The sequence below is a fragment of the Gavialis gangeticus genome, unplaced genomic scaffold (assembly GCF_001723915.1).
Source record: "Gavialis gangeticus isolate Ggan-Ray unplaced genomic scaffold, GavGan_comp1, whole genome shotgun sequence".
Taxonomy (NCBI): domain Eukaryota; kingdom Metazoa; phylum Chordata; order Crocodylia; family Gavialidae; genus Gavialis; species Gavialis gangeticus.
The window spans coordinates 17,530,406-17,545,436 of NW_017729014.1; the positions used below are offsets into that span (position 1 = coordinate 17,530,406).

The 15,031-nt window shown below is 41.1% G+C and overlaps 1 protein-coding gene across 1 annotated transcript in view; it reads left to right on the forward strand.

Annotated features, from left to right (window-relative positions):
* PRDM2 (PR/SET domain 2) overlaps positions 1-12,074 on the forward strand; it is a 92,554-nt gene extending 80,480 nt beyond the window's left edge. The window contains exons 7-9 of the mRNA XM_019511876.1: positions 4,351-4,461; positions 6,036-8,535; positions 8,662-12,074. Of these exons, the coding sequence (XP_019367421.1) occupies positions 4,351-4,461; positions 6,036-8,535; positions 8,662-10,534 (4,484 nt within the window). The 3' untranslated portion in view covers positions 10,535-12,074. The remainder of the gene's footprint in view (positions 1-4,350; positions 4,462-6,035; positions 8,536-8,661) is intronic.
* Positions 12,075-15,031: the final 2,957 nt, after the last annotated feature.

Genomic DNA, 15,031 nt, shown 5'->3' on the forward strand with positions numbered 1-15,031 from the left:
GCTGCTTGCTGCCCCTAAGAGAAGCTGGTGGTCACCTCGAAGCACAGTGTCTTCATGTTTCTGGTCTACTGGAGAAAAATCAGCCTTCCACTTAAGACGGCCCTCTGTTTTGGAGGGTTGACTTTTGGGGAAAGCATGCGTGCGATATGTAAGTAAATACAGTATGTCAGTGATTGATAGCAAACACTGTTGTGATGTTGTAATAGTGTAAGAGCTATCAGTGGACTTGGCCCAACTAATTACAAAAACAGGCAAAGAGAGAGAAGAGAAGCACGTTTTCTATTAACTGAACGTGGCAAGATAAAATGGAAACACCACTGAAAGCCAAAAATTATAAATGTTGGCCATTCCCCTTTTGACCTGTGTCACTGTAGGAAATTCGACTGTTCTCCATCTCTTTCTCTCACTCAGTTTTCTTTTGCATCTCTCTTTTGCAGTTCTTTTTATACACACATATAGATTGAGTTCTACCTTTCATTTACCCTTTTGTCATTGTTTCCATTTCACTGTCCCTATGTTTCATTCCTGTATCTTTCTTGTTTAGACCAAGTGGAGGATCCAGCTGGCAGTAGCAGCCATGTAGGACCCTTCAGGAACCTGATGGTAAGTGCACATGTGTACTTATACTCAGGCTTCCACCAGGTTCTGTTCTGTGTTTTTTCTTCCATGGGCTTCTGTTGGCTCCTGAACCCTTTAATTTGCAAGAATATTAAGGAACAAAAATCATTGGCTAATCACTTGGTATCCATCTTTTTGGGTGTTGCAGATATTGCTTTTGCTTGGAAATGTAGTGGGTAAAGCATGGCAGTCTTCAGGTTTGTCTCGCTTGAGCACGAAGAGTCTGATTTACCTTTAGAAAAGAACTACGAACCAGAAAGAGATGGCAGGATGAGACTAACTTCTACATCGGAGGAAAACTTGGGAAAGTGGTTGATAATCTTTTATTCCTCTTCAGAAGTTGATCTGACAAATCTAAAATTATATGTGCATGCAAATCATCTTGCTGGCTATTCTGAGCAAAGGCAAGTACTAGATGAATCTTCACATCCAGTGTATTTAAGTTTAAAGGTCACAAACTTGAAAAACTTCCAACTGTATCAACTAGGCTTTTTTTTTTTTTTTAAGCAGGAGGCTGTCAACAGGGAACTTACAAATTACCTTCTTTCCACGCTGAAACTAAGAGGACTTTTAGTACATCACAAGCAGTTCAGTGACATAGAGTAACTGATGATGAAGTAGCTAAAATTCATTTATGAAGCCTACTCTCCTATTGATTTCCCAATTCAGAATCATAGTTTTGGGATTGCATTTTTCTTTTTTTCTTCTGTAAAGGGACAGTTTTGTGAAGTTTATATTATTTTAACATATAACAAAAGTAAGAGCAAACTCCTTGCGACTGCTTTCCACATAATTTTACCTAACAGCTTAATTACCAAAATATATGTCTGTGCTTCCATTTCAGAGTTCTTACGACAGGCTGGCAGTAGGCTGAAATGTAGCCCTCTAAGTTTAAAAGTGTCCACCCAGTAATTTGTCTCACTCAAATAGCCTGTAGTAAGATGCAAGCCAAGGAAAATGCGGTCTGAAGTCTCTGATGCATTTGACACAGAGGTGAGGAGGACCTGAGAGACTCCTGGTCTTAAGAGCACTTTTTGTTATCGTAGAATATCTCTGTTGGGGGCCAGAACACATGGTCTCTTCATCTGTAAACCAAGAGATCACTTTTCCTCCTCACTCCAAACCTGACTTGATCTGGAGTGAGAGAGGGAGCTGTAGCATTCTGCTGGTGTTTTCAAGGAGCTGTTATTAGGCCTCAAGCCCAAAGTTGTTTCAGAGACTTCGAGGCTTTATCCAAAGGTTGTATAAAAATTGGAACGTGAGAGGATGTACGAATAAGGTGATTTTTTTTTTTTAACACTATTGTGCTGAGTGTTTGGGCCTCTCTAAATATACTTTTAATTTGACATTTTCTTTAATGTGTGTGCTAGAGCTACAGGAGCATCAGCTACGCTGCTGTCTACTTTTAACAGGAATCACAGGTAGCTTAGCACAGATGGCTGACGGTATCCAGCTTTGAGTCCTTTAGTCTGCAGTTCTAACACAACAGCAAAGGTTGTGAGAAGCATGAACTGATGTAATATTGAATTGTCAAGGCTGGCAGGCAGAGATGTGCTTAAACTCATTTCAGTCAGTCTGTGAACATCGGAGAGCACACTGAAACATTTTTCCAGCCCCACTTTCCCAGATTTTGGTGGCTCCTCTCATGCTTATAGGACCAGGGAAATTCCATAGAAACAAAATATTACAGTTTGGGGTAATGTAATGAAACATGACTAGGTTAGAGAGGGAGTATCGCATATATTAATGAGCAGCCCATACGTGCTAAACCTGTGCCTGGTTTCAGTTGCGTAGGTCATTTCTTGATGCAATAGAAGACTGGTAAAACGAGTGACTCAAAAAAATCTGAAGCACGCTAAGAAAGCTTTGGAGAACAAATTAAACTTGAATCCATATTTTCTCCATCCTCCTTGAAAAAATGAATTGATATTTTTGGATCCAAATAAAAATAGTAATTATTCTTTTGTGATGGAAAGGTGACTTTGAGTGATCTGACCCATAGGAAGTATAGCAGCATCCTTTGACAATTACAGAAACAACAAATTTCTTAAAGTTTGTTCAGAAGTAACAAAACATTAGCAGAAGTACAAAATTCCTTGAGGAGTAAAGGAACAACTTCAGATAACATACAGACCATGTCATGCCAGGTAAGTCCACTGTTTAAGTATCAGAGTATGTTTCTAAATTCTGTGTTTCACTGGCCAGAGGAAGGTCAGCGTGTTAAGTTATTTTTTTTTGTCTGAGAGGCTAGCAGAGAAGTGGTGGCATCACTCCAATGGCTGGGTGTATAGGTGCTTGAAGGGAACAGTGTAATATAGAAGTATTAGACTGTCAAGGATTTATACTGAATGAAGGCATAAGGAAAATGTGTTTCCACCCTACACTGCAAGTATCCCTACCCTTTTGATTATTTTGTGCATGGCAAGAGTCCATGTTTGCAAACAAGGAGAAAAACTTGGAGTGCATACCACAGAGCCATTTCATGTATGCTGTATTGGGCTTAAATGACTAAGAATTTGGGTGATGCCATATTTGGGTTTTCCTTTCATTCAGCAGGCTTTTTGTTTTCTTGTGTCCAAAATCACATCATTAGATTCTTGCTTTCCTTTGCATTTTTCTTCTTGGAGAATTTCTCTGGGTTTTTTTGCTGCCACATATGGGCTATTTTTTGAGCAGTGAATTATTCGTCTCGTCATCTAGAGTGACAGTGTTCAGGTCTTCACTTGTCTTGATAGGTCTTACTTTAGAAATAAGGGTTTGTTTTGGGTTTTTTTCCCCTTCCTGTCTTGTTAGGTTTGTCATATTTATCAGAGTGCTGCTCAGGTTTTATGCAATATGGATAAATAGTTTATTCTGTTTTGGTGTTTCTTTGGCATTTTTTGGCATTGTATCATCATTGCATTTATTCCTGCTTATGTTAAGCATCTACTATGTGTGCAACAGACTAAGTCTGTAATTCTGCTAACCATCACCTATTTCCTTCATTACCTGATTTTTGCTTCTGCAGATGTCATCACTCTTTATGTCAGTTTTTTTCTATATTTTTTCTGTAGCTCATCAAGATCATATGGAGGGGGGTTTTTTTTCTTTGTAATACCTATGCAGTTTTTGCTTTTGATATCTTTCCTACACCTACAAATTCATTAATTTAAAAAATCTACATAGAAGCATACAGGATGCAGAATGAAAGACCTGTTAATCCTCACTTGAGTGCCCCCAGATTGATGTAAAGCATTAATATTTGAGGCAATTTTATATTCCTTGTATGGTAGTGGTATCTAGGTATCCCAGTGAAAGTGTCATGTAACTGGGTCTAAGTGAGTTACTTATGTAAACTCAATTACTTCTGTCCTCTGAGTTTGTGTTGTCAAAGAAAAAGTTATTTTAATCTTCTGTTACTGGAAAGCTCATTGTAGCATTGCTTTTCATTTAATTTTCATCTAGACCCTCACTTACTGCTTTATCAATTTACAGTAATTGACAGGGTGTCAAATTAAGCTGGATATGTTGTTTTTCACCTTTTTCTCTTCATTCTGTGCCTTGCCCTTTAGTGCTTTTTTGCATATGCTTTATTCATTATTTGAATGTTAGTTTTAGTTTTTGATTTTTTTTTTTTTTTTTTTTTTTTTTAAATCAATTATGTGCCATTTTTTGAGGCTGGGAACACGCACTCACTCTCTCGCACACTTTTCTGAGCAGCAATACACATTTTTTCCCCTCTTTTTTTTTCAGGGAAGAAAAAAGCCCAAGAGGGTAAAAACAAAGGAAAGAAGGCAACAGATACAAAGCAGAACAAGACTGATTTAGATTTTACTTCCAGAGATATGAAGGACTCTAAAGAGGGTAAGAGATTTCAAGCATCTAACTTCCTTATTTTTGTTAATTGTATTTTAAAGGCATTCATTGCATTTATTATCTATTGAGAAGTAGTTTTACACTGTTTGCACAACTATTTAAAGTGGTAGGTAGCTTATTTAATCCAGTTTGTTTTCAGAAGAATTTATTGTGAGTTTGTAACTCTTGCAATGTAGAACATTTAGTTTAATATGGAAGTTAAACAAAATCCAGTGCCCTCCAATATATAGGTCCTCTTCTGTAAAATCCTAGAAACAGGACAACGATGCAACTCATGGAATCCTGGTAGATTAATTGCACTGTGTAGCAGCTGCCTGCCCTGGTGTCTTGCCTAGCCATTTGGGCTGAGGTACGTAAAATGTAATACAATGCAAACAGAATAAAATGCTGGCCACAAACACCAAGGTTGATTTATCTAAATGGTGACCTGCAAAGATTATTTAAAAATTGGCTTCATGCTCTTTTTCACTTTCTGATGCATCTAAAATACCTAAAGGTTTGTATGATTTTTTTTTCCACTTGTGGTTTGTTGAGGTTTTTGTTTGGTTTTGTTTTTGTTTTTTAGTTTAAAAATATCAGGAATGTAAAGATTGTCTTCCCTAGCACTGCCGGAACAGGGGGAGGTATAAGTGAAGGTGGTGAGGGCAGCAACTACTAACTTTCGTTCAGGTTCCTTTCATCCAGTTTCCTCTTGTCACTCACCAAAATAATAATAATAATAATAATAATCTGTGCATCTGACAAGCTCCTCTGGGAAGTGGCAAAAGGGGAAGTTTTTTATGGATAGCTTGTTACCACGCTGCTTGTCAGCAGCCAGTTGTTCTGTGGATGATACTTGCATCTGGAAGCCAGTAGATAAAACTGGCATGCATGTGTGCTTTTGGAGACGCTTTACATTAGCAAGAGGAGTCTGTGGTGTTTGATTCAAAAGTCTGTTTTACATCTAATTGGGAACTAGAAGTTAGGAAATGGACAATTGGTTTAATGAGAAAAGCATTACACTGTTTTTAAAAGCAAAAACCCAGACTGGGGCTTTATATCTTTCTAGGTCAAACAAAAATCAAAATAGCTTTGGGTAAAAATGTTTGAAAAACAACCTTTCAAACTAATTTTGCTGACTTTTTAATGTTGGTGTAAACTGTGCTGAGGTGTGAAGAGCAAAACTTCTGCTTACTGTTTTGCTTCCCTTCATTAACAAGCAATAAGAAAAGTTAATTGAATTTAATCCAAGACTTTTCAACAGAACAGAACATACAACATTTCAAAATGAAATTAAACCAAAAGCAAGTAGTGTGTTTCTTGGAATAGGTGTGCTGTCACAGGGTTTCACAGTTCCTCAGTGTATTTGAATGAAAGGAGCCCCCTACGTTCGGCCAAGTAAAAGTCCAGAAAAAGAAACGGAATACAGTTTTGTTCTAGACTGCATCCTAAGAATAGAATGAGTAACGTTCCAGGGATTGTGCATGTTAAATAACTTGTGTGAGGGGAAAGGATAGAAGAAAGGAACTTGATATTGTGAATTAGTAAACTAACTAATGCTTTTTCTCTGCCGACTTTGTTAGGCCATAAAGAGGAAGATGAAAAGCCTTCTGTTTCTGCTGTGCTTTCATTGGAACAAACAGCTGTGATTCAGGAGATGGTAAATCAAGATGCGCTTCCAAAACTGGTGATCCCCAGTCTTACAAGTGAGCAACAAATAATGTCTGAAGAGAAATCAGAAGCTATTACATCAGACGATTTGGAGGAAGAGGAGGAGGAGGAGGAAGAGGAGGAGGACGAAGATGAAGAGGAGATGGAAGATGCCAGTATGCCCATCGAAAGTGGTGGAAAAGAGTCTCTCCTGTGTGAAGAAAAGCTGGACTCTCCAGAAGAACAAAGAAGTATGTCAGAAGAATCTCCAGAAAGCTCTCCAAAAAAAATGCCAGTTGTGAAAATTCCTAAAGTAAGAGGTGAATCCAATGGCGACCTCCAGGAAACTTTCATGTTTCCCTGTCAGCATTGTGAGAGGAAATTTACAACAAAGCAAGGACTTGAACGTCACATGCATATCCACATATCTACTGTCCATCATGCTTTCAAATGCCGCTATTGTGGGAAAGCCTTTGGTACTCAGATTAACCGGCGAAGGCATGAGCGGCGTCATGAGGCAGGGCCAAAAAGGAAACCATTCTTAACATTAGCTTCCTCGCAGCAGTCAGATAATATTGCTGATAACCAAATACTTGTAGATGACGGTCTTAAAGATGAACTAAATGTTTCTAATCTTGCACAAGACTCTGCAATCTTGGATCCTGAGAAGGTCTCCCAAGAAATGTCAAATTGTGCTTTTGTGGAAGAGAACAAGGAACCCAAAGAATTGCATCCTTGCAAATATTGTAAAAAGGTTTTTGGAACTCACACCAACATGCGTAGGCACCAGCGTAGGGTTCATGAACGTCATCTTATTCCCAAAGGTGTCAGGAGAAAAGGATGCTTTATTGAAGAACCACAGCTTCAAACAGAACAGGCCCAACCAGCCCAGAATGTGTATATAGCAAATACAGAGTTAGAAGAAGAAGGTGAAGCAGATGATGTATACATTATGGATATTTCCAGCAATATTTCTGAAAATTTAAACTACTATATTGATGGTAAAATTCAGTCCAATAGTAGCACTAGCAATTGTGATGTGATTGAGATGGAATCCAACTCTGCAGAGTTGTATGGATTAAATTGTTTAATTACTCCAGTCACAGTGGAAATTTCTCAAAATGTAAAGGTTACGCAGATGCATGTGAATGATCTTCCCAAGGAGCCCTCAAGCAGTGGAAGCAATGAATCAAAGAAGAGAAGAACAGCTAGTCCTCCTCTTATACCAAAAATAAAAACGGAAGTAGATCCAGAACCTGTAACGCCATCAGGTTCATTAAATCTTCCTCTTAGCATTTCAACAGCTGAGAGTTTACCTTTTCACAAAGAAAAAAGTGTGTATTTGTCATCTAAATTAAAACAACTGCTTCAGACACAGGATGGTAATAAGATAACTACATCAACTGAAATTCCTAAATTAGGACCTGCTGCATCATCACCCATTTTGCCTCCAGTTTCTAGTAGGTTTAAGAGAAGAACCAGCTCTCCTCCTAGTTCTCCGCAGCACAGTCCAGCCCTTCGGGACTTTGGCAAACTGGGTGATGGGAAAACTGTGTGGAATGATACAGTTCTAGGTTCAAAGATGCCAAAGTTAGAAAGCCACAGCAACTCGCCTGCATGGAGCTTGACTGGAAGGGAGGAAAAAGAAACCATGAGCCCTCTTTGCTTTGAAGACTACAAAATATCTAAGGAATGGGCAGGCCCTCCTACCTTCGGTAATGTGTGCAACCAGCAGCCGTTAGATTTGTCCAGTGGTGTAAAGCAACGGTCTGATGTCAAAAGTAAGAACCAGGTTCCTTGGGAATCTGTATTAGATTTAAGTGTGCATAAGAAACCTTGCAGTGACACTGAAGTTAGAGACTATAAAGAAAATAATCTGGTGCAGCCAGCATGTAGTAGTATTAAGAAGAAACCGACCACGTGCATGTTAGAAAAAGTTCTACTGAATGAATATAACGGGATGGATGCAGCTGCAGAGAGCACACCAGATTTGAATAGGACCCTCAGTCCATGTAAATCAACAGAACTACAACCAGAGCCCGACACTGAGCTTAGTCTGTCTGCGCCTTCTGTTGAGGCTCATTCACTTAGTTCCTGTACTTCACCTTTGCCTCAGATGTCGTCTGCATCATCCTCATGCCAGCTACCCCCTCTCCTAACTCCAACAAATCCTCCTTCCCCACCACCTTGTCCCCCTGTTTTAACAGTTGCTACATCACCCCCTCCACTCCTTCCCACTGTTCCTTTACCCCTTTCAGATGCCTGTGCCAGTGTCACTCACACTCCTTGCCCATCACCACTTTCAAATGCTACAACACAGTCCCCACTTCCCGTCCTTTCACCCACAGTATCCCCCTCTCCATCCCCTGCACCTTCTGTTGATCCTCTCACTTCTGCTATTTCACCTGGCCCTCCTACACTCTCCTCCTCCTCTCCCTCCTCCTCTCCCTCCTCTACTTCCTCTTCCTCCTCATCCTCTTCTTCCTCCTCGTCCTCGTCCTCATCCTCCTCGTCCTCGTCCTCATCCTCCTCGTCCTCGTCGTCTTCCTCCTCTTCGCACTCCTCGTCATCGCCTTCCTCCTCTTTTTCTTCCTCCTCATCCTCTTCATCTCCTTCTCCTCCTCCTCTCTCAGTAGTTTCTTCTGTTGTTTCCCCTGCTGATAATCTAGAAAACCCCCTGCCCATCATAGCTTTTAAGCAAGAAGAAATGGAAAGTGAACATGAGAAACCAAGGGAAGATCCACAGACTTCAAGTGAAGCAGGTGTAGTTCAAGAAACATTCAATAAAAGCTTTGTGTGCAATGTTTGTGATTCACCCTTTCTTTCTATTAAAGACCTAACTAAGCATTTATCTGTTCATGCTGAAGAATGGCCCTTCAAATGTGAATTCTGTGTACAGCTGTTTAGAGATAAAATGGACTTGTCAGAGCATCGCTTTTTGCTTCATGGGGTAGGAAATATCTTTGTTTGCTCAGTATGTAAAAAGGAATTTGCTTTTTTATGCAATTTGCAACAGCATCAACGAGATCTCCATCCGGATAAAGAATGCACACATCATGAATTTGAAAGTGGCACCCTTAGACCCCAGAATTTTACAGATCCTGCTAAAGCAAATATCGAACATATGCAAAGTCTACCAGAAGATTCCTTAGAACTCTCTAAAGAGGAGGAGGATGAAGACCTAAATGACTCCTCTGAAGAGCTTTATACAACCATAAAAATAATGGCTTCTGGAGTAAAGGCAAAAGACCCAGATGTCCGTATGGGCCTCAATCAACACTATCCGAGTTTTAAGCCACCTCCATTTCAGTATCACCACCGAAATCCTATGGGTATTGGTGCCACTGCTACAAATTTCACAACCCACAATATTCCACAGACTTTCACTACTGCCATTCGTTGTACAAAATGTGGGAAAAGTGTTGATAACATGCCTGAATTACACAAACACATCTTGGCATGCGCCTCTGCCAGTGATAAAAAGAGATATACACCCAAAAAAAATCCAGTACCACTGAAACAGACTGTTCAGCCTAAAAATGGTGTGGTAGTTATAGCTGGCACTGGAAAGAATGCTTTCAGGCGAATGGGACAACCTAAGAGACTTAATTTCAACGTTGAGATTAGCAAAATGTCCTCTAGTAAACTAAAATTAAGTGCATTGAAGAAGAAAAATCAGCTTGTCCAGAAAGCAATCTTGCAAAAAAAGAAATCTGCACAACAGAAGGCCGACTTGAAAAATAGTGCATCCGAGTCGGACTCTCACATCTGCCCGTACTGTAACAGAGAGTTCACTTACATTGGAAGTTTGAACAAACACGCATCGTATAGTTGCCCCAAAAAACCTGTCTCCCCATCCTCGAAAAAAAGCTCATCAAAAAAAGCTGGAAGTTCCTCATCACTTGCAAGCAGTGATAAAGGCAGCAACCAGCGTAGGCGAACAGCAGACGCCGAAATCAAAATGCAGAGTATGCAGGCTCATTTGGGAAAAACGAGAGCACGAACCTCGGGGCCCACGCAGATTCAGTTGCCCTCTGCATCTTTCAAATCCAAGCAAAATGTAAAATTCATACCTCCACTTAGATCAAAAAAGCCAAATTCATCATCTTCTTTAAGGAACTCCAGCCCCATGAGAGTGTCCAAAATGACTCATGCTGAAGGGAAAAAACCGAAAGCGGTAGCTAAGAACAGTTCTGGAATCTCGAGCAAAGCGTCTCGGAAGTTGCATGTAAGAATACAGAGGAATAAAGCCGTTTTGCCAAATAAGTCTGCTGTGGCAAGCAAGAAGAAGGCAGACAGGTTCAGTGTAAAATATAGGGAGAGGATTGGAGGACCTGTCACGCGAAGCTTACAGCAGGCAGCTAATGCAGACACAATAGAAAGCAAGAGAGATGAAAGCAGTGCAAAACAAGAACTAAAAGACTTCAGGTAAGCTCTTCACTCAGTTTGACTAAAAGAGGAACATGTTTTATACCCGGGGTTCTCTCCAGCTCTTTTTCAAGTTTATCTCAAATTTTAAATTAAAGAAGGTTGCAAAACTTGTAGCATGGTTAGCAGTTCAGTCAGGCTGAGTATGTTGTACATGCTTTATGCATTTGTTCACGTCGTGCCATGAACGTCATCTGAAGAAAGTGGTTGAACTGCAAACTTAAATGGAAATCCTGGGGGGCGGAAACCAGTCAGTGTGAAGGCTAATTAACTTAAAGTTTGTATGTCATTTGAGAGAGGACCTTGCTTTAACATCCCGTGTGCAATTATACATGAAACATTCTAGATTAGATATGTATGTCAGGGTTCTTTCTCATCCATTGACCTAATAGTGTGGATGATCTCTGCAAGTATTCTGTGCCTAATGTGCAGGGTAATGCAGATAGTTTAATAAATGAATGCATAGCAAGTATGTACTTATTGGCCAAACTATGTTAACTAGTTCTCTCAGGCTTTGCATAGACGTAACATTTGGAGCGCTCCAAACAGTGGGCAGATGTTCATAAGCTGAAGTAGTGCTTCAAAAACAATCCTCAGAAAATGAGAAACATCTTCGAAGTGCTCTAAAAAGCGTGACAGGGGTTTGCTAGGTCCTCCAACATCCCATTATACTCCATTCTGCTTCCGTCCCCACCTCTTGGGATACCTGTTGTACTGGAGGACTGCGTGTTCTCATCCTTTAATGCCAGTCAGTCCCCGGAGTGCTCTGCCTCAAAGCTGCTGAGTTTCCATATTTAACTTGAGTTTATCCAAAAGCTTATGCAGAGAGAGAGAGTTTATCTTCAACCAAAAATTCTCATTGCATTTATATGGCCAAAGAGCTTTCTCTTAAATTTGATTTAGTAGTGGTTTGTTATTTTTTGTCAGGGTGGGGAGGAGTTGGGGGTTGGGTTTTTTGTTTGTTTTTTTTGAGATTATGCAGAGTAAAAGTCACTTCAGGTTTAATAAGCTATGTAACCTTTTTGGAACCATTCATTGTGTTCTCCTGTATACCTGTCTGCAAGCAAACAGTTTGAGAAAATGACAGTAAAGCATTTAAATAGGGAACAGTTAAAAACGAAAGGATTTTTTCAAAGAATTGAGAGAGATTGAAAGTGTCATACATTTTGATTAGGGATAACATGGTCAAATTGAGCTTATCAAATAATATATGTGAATGCTCCCCTCTGTCAAAAATCTCTTACACTATCTTAAATGGAAATTTGAGGCTTGGAATTAAGGTGATATACTAGTTTCATTTTGAGCAAACCTGTTTTCTTGATCACCAGAAGAGTTTGAAGCATACTTCAATATTTTGGAAGTTGGAATCCCATTAAAAGTTGTCCTGTTGACTCCTGAATCACTAATATATCCTTGCAAAAGTTAACAAGGATTTCCAATAGCAAAGTTTGCTTTCTCTGGGTATTTCAAAACGCAAATGTGATGGACAAAGAAGCTACTGAGTCTTATTTCTTTTCTATCCAAATAAACTATTCCAAGACTTAGTGGTAGCAGAGTTGCTTTTTTTTTCCCTGCTTACAGTACAGTGCTTGTGATTTAAATACCTTCCAATGCAGTTTTAAGGAAATATTTTGTTTCAAAAAAGAGGTTTCAGCACGGGCCTGTGGGTTATAAGGGAAGTAGACAGCAGTTCTTTTGAACCGTAAAAGAATAACAAGGATATACACGTACACAAGAAAGAAAGAAATTGAAGCAAGAAAAGGTTTGAATTTTCAGACAAATAATATATTCAAGGTCTTCAAAGAACAAGAGAAATCAACCAGCCCAGATTATCCTAGTACTTTAATGTCTCTATTACTTGCCTCTAAATTGTTGCTTTCTTATAGTGCTGTCTGTAACAGACTGTTTTTACTAGCCAAAGATTTTTCATGAGACAGTATAGTGGAGATTAGAGGAATTTGGACCTAGAGGCACACATCTTTGCATCAGGATGAACGATTTAAGCTGCAGTGCAAAGTGATCCTCTGTAAATGACTGTAAATACTTAAGGTGTTTCATGTTTCTGCAGGGAACAAGGAGTTACTGAAGGAGAGCTTTGACATAGTCTCAAATAGGGTGTGTTCCCCATCATTGACTATATATAGGGGGTGCACGTGCACCCCCTGGAAGCGCCAGCCGCAAAACCGGAAGTGCCGGCGGAAGTGCACTTACGGTTTCACCACTGGCTTGGCGATGGGCTGCTGCGGAGCCCCCCACCCCTCCCCCCTGTCGATGATCTGGTGCCCCCCAGACTCGGAAGGTACCAATCGCCCATGTTCCCCATTGCAGTATATGTTCTGGGCTAGTCTTATGAATGGTTTTGCTAAAAAGGGACATTTGGTATCTTGTGGGAGTATTTCTTCTGAATTCCTGACAACAGATTTTGCATATTCACTAGGTCTGTGCGAAGCAGCTAGTGTTCGATTCGGATTTGGCTGATTTGCGGGGGCAGTGGTTCGGTTCGGTGACTCAGATCACTGTCCCGATTCGATTCAGCCGAATCAGCCAGGCCAGGCCCATCCCCCGCCCCTCTCGCAGCCCGCAATGGCTGCCCCAGCTCCTGGCACGTGTAAAAATAAATAAAAATAAAAAGCTCCAGATGGTGCTGCCGGGCAAGGGGCGATCCCTGCTGCCCACCACTGCGTCACGCTGGAAGGGGGGCTGTGCATGAGCCCTCCAACCCCCTGGCCCCCTCACTCTCCCAGCTCCCCCACAGGTGCCCTGCATGGGCCAGCTCCGGCCCTTTAAGAAAAAAAACAAACTGAACCCCCCCCCGAACTCACAGCTCCTGCCAGCAGGGGGCGATCCCCACTGTACCCCACTGCTCTGTGCCATGTGGGGGGCTCTGCCTGAGCCCCCAAGGCCGCTCCAGGAATGGTGAGTCCTGGGGCTTTTTTTCTTAAAGGGCCAGAGCTGACCCAGCTGGGGCACCTGGGGAGGGAGTGGAGGGGCTCATGGCAGAGCCCCCCATGCAGTGGGGGGCAGTGGGGATCGCCCCCCTGCCCAGCAGCACCTGGTGAGCACCGAGGCTTTTCTTTAAAGTACTGAGCTGGGGCAGGTGGGAACAGCCATAGGGGGGCTGGGGGGAGAACGGGGGAGTCAGGGGGGCTGGCAGACCCCATGGTCCCCTCCCCCACCCCTGGTACTTACCAGTTCTGAGTCAGCTGCAGCTGTCTGTTGCAGCCACCGGGGACTGCCCGAATCACCAAAGCTCTCCGAATCTTTTCCAAAGATTCGGAGAGCTTTGAATCAATTCAGACCTTTAAATTGGTCCCCTGATTCGATTCAGTGGTGACATCTCTGAATCTGAATCGGGCCAAATCTCTTCTGAATCGTATCGCCACCCGAAGCTTCGCACAGCCCTAATATTCACCATTGGTATGTATGCCAAGGATCAAGGGTTCTGTGTATCCTCCCTGCTTGATGCACTAGTTGACCCTCAGGTACCAGTGGGCAGACTTTGATTCTGTTCTTCATACCAACGTTTCTGTCTTTCCCAGGAAATTTTAACTTAAGAAGCATTTCCAAACCATCTGCTTCACTCTGAAATTGTGTTCGAGTCTGTTTTTCACCCTTTAGTTTTTGTTTTCCCTTTTGTAAGCATATCCCTTTCACAGACAGTTTATTATTTTTGTCATTTATCTTCAGTTTTTGTTTCTTATTTTCTAGGAACCTCCTGTAAAAACAAAACAAAAATCCCTAAATGACAAGGTAGAGCTGTTGCATGTTCCACTTAAGATAAGCACTACGACAATGGATGTGAAATACACCAAGCTTGCGAAACCAGCTGAAGCTGACTCACAATCATAAAATGCAGCTGATTGCCTGCAGGCTTCTTGCTAACATTTAGTGCCAGGCATACGTTTTCTTCTTTGGTGCCTGACACATGCTGGGCTACCGGATGATTCACAGAAAAGAAAAGGGTACTAAAAAAAAGAAACAAAGTGGGTTAGACTAAACAGAATTGGCTGCCATTGACCTACCTGCTAGCTCAGATTCCTCGTTTAGCTCGTACCTTCATGAAAGGCACACACACACAGAAGTTCAATTTCATCTTTGCGGAGCAGGTTCCCTGTTTTATTAGTAATTCAGTGTAGATTCAGGGACAACAAATATTGCTGCACTCAAAGTATTTTTGTCGTGTGTTGAGTCTCTTGAAGCTTTTCTTTTAAATGCTTCAAGTAGAGAAGGACCTAGGCTGATATAATTTACTTTTTCTTGCTACCCTCGCCCCATTTTTAATTGGCCAACGTAAATGTGGGGGAAAACACAGATTTGGACATTTTATGAATTTCCCTATCTCCTTTTATACATGCAAATAACCTCCCATGGCAATGAAATACTGGCACCAATTTGTGAATATTATAGAATTGGATACCATTTTATTAATAAATAGGCCAGGAATGGGGCTATGTACATGTACAGTTTGCAAGTTAAATATATAATTACTGTAAAAGATCTT